A 6,933-nucleotide genomic window follows, 5' to 3' on the forward strand; every position below is an offset into this window, starting at 1 on the left:
TAATAAAGAAACAAATCTACCTTCATAGACTAGTTGTTTCTTCATCAGATTTAATGATGACTGGCAAGCAACTTTAATACCACTTTGCCACTGGCTGAAACCCATTTAAACCCTGGAATAATCTGCTTTTAGTTGCAGTAGGAACAGCTCACTGTCTCGTGCATACCTGGGTCAAAAGACTTGGCAGGCTACCCACGTTAAAATCGCCTCAGCTCTGATCGGCATGATGTGGGAACATCAGAGCCGGGTTGACCTGCTAAAATACATGATACCATTGACATTGACACATCGAGCCAGCTGAGTCTGATCTAACAAGCCAAAAAAACTCTATATTTGATAAACATGGCACAGCACTGGTAAGATGGATTCAGAGAGAGGAGAGAAGAGAATAGAATAGAAAATCCCTTTATTGTCCCTCAATGGAGAAGTTCTGGTGTTTACAGCAGCAAAAAGATTATAGAAAAATGGTCACACAAATATGGATCTTAGAAAAATGTATAAGAATAACATAATCTTGAAAAGTAAAAAAAAAAAAATAGTTAATTTAAATACTGTACTGTAAAGTGTTTTAACAATATAAATACTGTGCACCTGGAGAATAAATAACTAATATGCAGCTATGGAAATTTTTACAGTAATGGATATTTGAAGATAGCAGCAAATACCATGTATAATGTAATTATTGCTCTCCTTTCTTCAACACACCCTTAACCTCTAAAACATCTAGATGATTTATTTGAATTCATCAATCATATTTCCAATATACACTGTCCAGGTGGATTTTTCTTTTTATAGGACAAATTCCCAATTATTTGAGGGACTCTTCTAGTTCTAACTGCTCTCCATACATCCAAAGATTTATTTTAATTGGCTTTATCCTTTTGGTAAATAATGCTGTTTTAGTCTTTACCAATAGCTTTATTTTTAATCCTATGCCTGTACCTCCAGGATTGCCTCTTCCATTTCCTAACCATAGATCCAAGACTGTTCATCTTTTCAGTAGGCTTCCTCATCTGCAAACAATGACACTCCAAAAACACAACATAATGAAACACAATATTTATCATGATCAAGAAGAGAACTGGGCTGACAATGCTTTTTTAATATTCATGATTTTCTCCTTATCTCAGTCAAAATCTCTAAAGGGTTAAAAATAAAATCCAAATAACTTTTTTGTTGTTTGAAAAAATGGCAAGATTTCCTAGAGAACATATTTGATTAAAAAAAAAAAAAGATGTGCTTTATTTAAACACCACGTAATAGTTTGCAGCTCTAGACAAATGCCATTTTGCAGGACACTGGATAAAATGGCTCTTTGCATTTGAAGGTTTGCAGAACCCTGTGCTAAAATAACGTCCTTGTGGTCAAAAGTTGTCGATTCCACATCAAAATGACATCAAATTGTCTTTAAAATTTGGCCAAAAACCTAAATCAGCTTGACATTCATTTGATGTATGTCAGTGATTTTATTGGTGTCATGTTGACATTAATTCAATATCAAGCTTCATTGAAACTTCACCCAAATAATAACATTGCATTGCAAAAAATTGAAATTTAATACATAATTTTTTCCTAAAATAAGTATATTTTTTCTTGAACTGTAGAGGTAGTGAAACACTTTGCAAATGGAGTAAGACAATTTATTTTAATTTAAAATAAGAAAAACAATTGCATTGTCTTATTTCGAGTCCATGTTATCTAATTATCTAATTTTAAGAGTAAAGATACTCTGTTTGCAAATCATCTTATTTATCTACTGAAATTAAGGGTAAATACACTTAATTTCCGACATTTTACTTATTGGTAGATTGTTTTTGCTGTGTGACGTTATTTAGTCAAAATGTTAAGTTTTTGTAAATAAAATATTTTTTAAAGATTATTTCTAGGCATTTTGGGCTATATTTTTGTTGTATTTTTGAAAGTAGGCAAGAAAAAAAATCTGGGATTAGAGAGGGCAAAGACATGCAGGAAAGGTTCTGCTCTGCTCCCAAACTCTGGAAATCTCTCCCTCCTGATATTCGCAATACTGATACTTTACTCTTTTAAATCAATACTAAGAAACTAATCTGTTCAACAGATGATACCTCCACTGATTACCTGTCCTGTTTTTAGTGCAGTGTATAGTTGGTTGTTTGTTGTTGAGTGTCCTTGGGGGTTTGAAACTCGCTTTAAATCAAATATATTACTATTTTTTAATCTGATTTTTTAATCTGCCCTAGTGTTAATGACTAGGGCAATTAATGATCTTCCCTTTTTTTCTTTCCCTAAAGTAGGGCATATTTTATCTTTCTGTCAGCATTATCAAGAAAGATAGAGACTTACTGTACCTAAGTGCGCTCTGACTTTGGACTCATTTCAATGAAGTGTAAGAGTTCTCCTGTAAAATCAGAGGTTTACTAAATAAGATTACAAAATAAGAGCAACAATAATACAAGAAAACGTTTAATGTTATCTCAGATAAATACATTTTTTGTCTATAAAAGAAAATGCAGAAGCTACAGAGCAACAATAGAAGTGAGCAACTTCTGCATGAATGAACAATAAAAAAAAAATTACTGCAATTTATGACAACTATCTTCACTGAACACAATGTACACAACACGGCTTAATTTCCAGCCTTTAGAGAGAGATTACTGGCACACTGGCAAAAGAAACTGAATGCTTACAGCATTAGTGGCACATTGCATTTTTAGTCAAACGGCTTTGTGAAACAGGCCCCTCATCCAAAACTTAGAACCATCTGCTGTCATAACATTAAAAAAAAAAAAATGTATACATCTAGATCAATGAGAATATTATAATTGTACTATTTATTTTATTAATTCCTCATGAGAGAGGTTACAAAAATGTCAATAACAATGAAGAGCACAGATAGATGTGACAGAAATTTGAAATATGATAAAATATAATAAACATTATTTGGATACACTGAGTTCAGACTGAAAGAAACAGAAGATTCTACCTGGAATATCTATAATATTCCAGGTAGAATCAGCTCAGACAGATTTAAAAAAAAAAACCCAATCTAATCAGCAGGTTACATTTATGATTAATCCTTAATATATCTATTAATGAAATGTAGATCTTCTGTTGAAGAGTGAATCTAGAAGACAATAATACAAACACTGGATAACATAAGTGGGCTCTGGTACTTGATTTCCCTTCATTTGGTAAAAAATCATTTGGTGTTAGCCCCTCAGTTTCTCTCAAAGAACATGAAGTCCTGCAGGACAGAAAAAATGAAAAACAAACATTAAGTAAGATCTCAGAAGAACAGATTAAACACCTCCATTCATATTATGGGACTTACGATGAGGAAGCAGGTCCCCAGGAGCACAGCCTTCATCTTCACATCTAGGTCCATGGGAAACTGAATGCCGAAGTTTTCAGCGTCTGTGAAAAATTCCTTCACTAGGCCACTCCACTGCTTACTGATCCGACCAATCGACTCTTCACCATCTTTCCCTCTGAGCTATACAGCAGGGGAAAAACAAAACACAGAGGCTCAATAGATTTTCGTATTAATGCCTTTGCGCACCTAAGTAGTACAAGCACCAGTTCGAAACCAGGAAATATTTGCACACACATTGATGAAGTACATCAAATCTCAAATACATTTATGAAAATCTCTGTCACCAAATTTATTAGATTACAGTTTATATCTTATGAGAAAGGAAGTAAAAATATAAAGAAATGCACAAAAACAAGAAGGCATTATAGGTTCTAGCTATATAAATATCACAATCTGAGACTTCAACACCATCAAGGGGCCATTCTATAAGATTTTATGGATGCATTTGTATAGAAAATGAGTAAAAGGAGGGAAGTACCCAGCCAAATCACCTTTGAAGGATGCCAAGAAGACTTTATAAATATGCAATACATGTTCTTGATGTTACTATGAATTCCACCTTAACTTCAATGTTTTAGAAACAGACATTTCTCATGTAGAGGAACAGCATCCAAATCCCTACTCTTAGTTACATATTACTGATACTTTCCGTCTGCAAAAATTAAACAACTCAATATAAAAGATAGGAGAACACTCAGGGCTCACACTAGTTCTATATGGACTAATCAAAGCTCACCTCAAAGTTAACATCTCCACAGCAGCAGCTGCAGGTGAAGCAGGGCCCCACCAGCTTCATCACGGTCTGTCCATCTGCTCCCTGGATGGAGAACTTGGGCAGGCAGGGGTGCCAGTCCTGTTTGACAAACCCTATGGTGGTTCCTGGTGGAGACTGGACTTCCATCTGGGGAGTCAAAGACACATTTTGACACATAATTAGTCCCTTTGGCAATGATAACCAAAGCTTTTATTTCACCATCATGGTATGCAGGGATAATAAATCTCACATGGCTCCTGCCTGAGAATAAAACAGAACTGTTGTGTGTGAGGGTATTAGTTTTGGCTAATGAATCAAAATGCTGTTGGATTTAAACGGCGGGAAATGGCAGAGGAAGGAGGAATGACGAGGGGACAGTTTGGGCTGACAAAAGGTCTATTGAGGCTAATAAACCACCTCTGACTTAGCAGACTGGCAACTATACGAAATATGTAATTTTGATTACATCTAGACATGACAAAAATAGTTTGATCAATCCATGATTTTTAAAAGGCAACATGAAAGTGCAAAAATATCTCCAGTTTATCAGTAGTAGATAGTAGTAGATTACTAAATTAAGAAGAAATACTAAAGGCATGAGAGTGTGGTGGACACTTAGGATGGAGAAAAGACCTGACTGCTGTGTTTCGCCCTCTACTGGGCAGTTGGAAACTTTGGGAGATTAAAGGGAGACTCAGCAATACTTTTCTCTCTTCCTAACATTTATTTCCTAAAGAGTGATAGGGAGGAAGATCAGAGGCAAAAGCCCAACATCGAATACTAAAAAGAATAAAAAGATAGAATAGAATAGAATTTCTAATTATTCCCCCTGTGGGGAAATTAATATGTCTCATTAGCAAAGTGAAAAGCAGGTGGAAGGATGTAGATACACTAAGGTGTAAACACACATAATGGAAGACTCTGCAGTAAGTGCAACATTAAAAATAATACAGTGAAGAGAAGAGCAGAAGACTGCTGCAGTTAAGTGTTTTGGCCACAGGTGGCAGAATCAAAAGAAAACTCTGTAATGCCTCTACACATACTGTAGCAAATAAAGGTGCACGCAAGTACTAAAAAACTGGAAAACAATTTCGACCTGAAAGCAATATCCACTTAATTCTTATCCAAGAACACAGGTGGAATAATAAAACACTGCAGTAACTTAACACTGTAAAGCAGTATTCCCCTACCCGTATGGGAATGTGTGGGCACTTTTTGTGGAAGTTAACTACACACAAAGTCATCAACCATCTCATTAACCTTCCAAAAAAATCTGCAATAGTCTGGCTAGGAGCTAGTAGCAGAGATGGGGGATATTGGCTCAACAAGTCATGTATTTGCTATGCCCAGCCACTGAACCAGGTGAGTCCAAACTGCACAGATAATTAGATTGTGCAGATTCAGGATAAAACAGAGAAGCAGCTGTCAGTTTTTATATAATGCCCATCTGTTTAGAGATGCCCTTGATTAGTAGTCAAGTTAAGTCAAAGTAAAAAAAAAAAAGACAATTGTTTAGAATGTCTTTTTACTGTTTAAAGTTAACTGTTTACTGAGGTATCATCAGTTTAAGTCTCTGGTCTCATTGTTTTATTTGCTTTACTACCTGCTTTTATAACATTTTTTATCATTAATTGCTTTTATTCTGCTTTTATTTTTCTTCTGTTTTAGAGCTTAATTTATTTCTACTGAAATGTAACACATAAATAAACTTGCCTTGCAATCAAATCCATCTGAAAAGCTGCACTAAAAAAAAAAAATCTTATACAAATTGAAATGTATGCACATCTCCCAATGATTATCATCCTTATCTGTTTGACGATTTTTATGATTTGGAGTTAGGATTCTGATGTTTTAATGATCTTTTTTGTACTCACCTGATGTTTTTACTGCACTTGTTCTGATGTTTTTATGACGTAAAGCACTTTGAAACGCCTTGAAGCTGAAATGTTATATAATAAAATTTTACTTACCTCCCTACCAACTTATTTACGAACTGGTTTTGAAGAGGGAGCATGGGGTTCTCTGGTACTGTGCAACATGGTCAAATCCATTAAGTTTATGGAGTTATGTTTTGATATAGTGTTTATCTTTTTTTTTTCTAGACACCAGTCATGAAGTGCACCTGGATCATAATGCGTATAGTTTATGCAATGGCAATAAAGGAATCTTATCTTATATTCATAGATAGTGTATGAGACATAGCCAACAGTTCCTTGTTTTCAAGTCAGTGTGATACCATGATGTGATACCAGGGTGGTACCATACCGTGATGCTCCTAACACAATGTACTACTATACAATTGAGTACTACCGGTATTATTAATTTTGTTATGAATGTGACAGACATACATTGATGATACTGTGTAAAAAAAAAAGACCATAAGACCATAAGAGAAGGATTTTATGCTACTATTTTGAAGAAAAGTCACTTCCTATCTTTAAGCTGATTGATTGTAATTATTGCAGTTCAGCAAAAAGCCTGTTAATCAGCTATCAAAGATAATCAGCTGTGCTGAAGTAGGGAAACCTCTAAAACCTGAAAGACAGCTGCCCTTGACGACCGACTCCTTACAGCAATATTAGCTTTGATTATGTTGGCCTTGTTAGTCATCTCTAAAGTCTATGACTTTAGCAAGGCAATACAAAGAAAGGTCAACAAATTATTGTATGGCTGAACTGCATGTAAGAGTAATTTGATCCACTACAATTGCTAGCTCAACAAAAAGGTGCATCAGCAAAGTATTAGTTTACAGTTTTTGACAATTATTCATCCAGGTTATCAAAGGCTACGTTCACACTGCAGCCTGAGGTGAGCCAAATCAGATTTT

The 6,933-nt window shown here is 34.9% G+C and overlaps 1 protein-coding gene across 1 annotated transcript in view; it reads right to left on the reverse strand.

The window, feature by feature from the left end:
- Positions 1–2,444: 2,444 nt before the first annotated feature.
- LOC107099076 (phospholipid scramblase 1-like) overlaps positions 2,445–6,933 on the reverse strand; it is a 17,997-nt gene continuing 13,508 nt past the window's right edge. Inside the window, exons 5-7 of the mRNA XM_015397046.1 lie at positions 4,089–4,253; positions 3,311–3,472; positions 2,445–3,223 (exon numbers count right to left, since the gene is read on the reverse strand). Coding sequence (XP_015252532.1) covers positions 3,197–3,223; positions 3,311–3,472; positions 4,089–4,253 — 354 coding nt within the window. The 3' untranslated portion in view covers positions 2,445–3,196. The remainder of the gene's footprint in view (positions 3,224–3,310; positions 3,473–4,088; positions 4,254–6,933) is intronic.

This window comes from Cyprinodon variegatus, unplaced genomic scaffold (assembly GCF_000732505.1).
Source record: "Cyprinodon variegatus isolate N-32 unplaced genomic scaffold, C_variegatus-1.0 Scaffold836, whole genome shotgun sequence".
In the NCBI taxonomy this organism is placed as follows: Eukaryota; Metazoa; Chordata; class Actinopteri; order Cyprinodontiformes; family Cyprinodontidae; genus Cyprinodon; species Cyprinodon variegatus.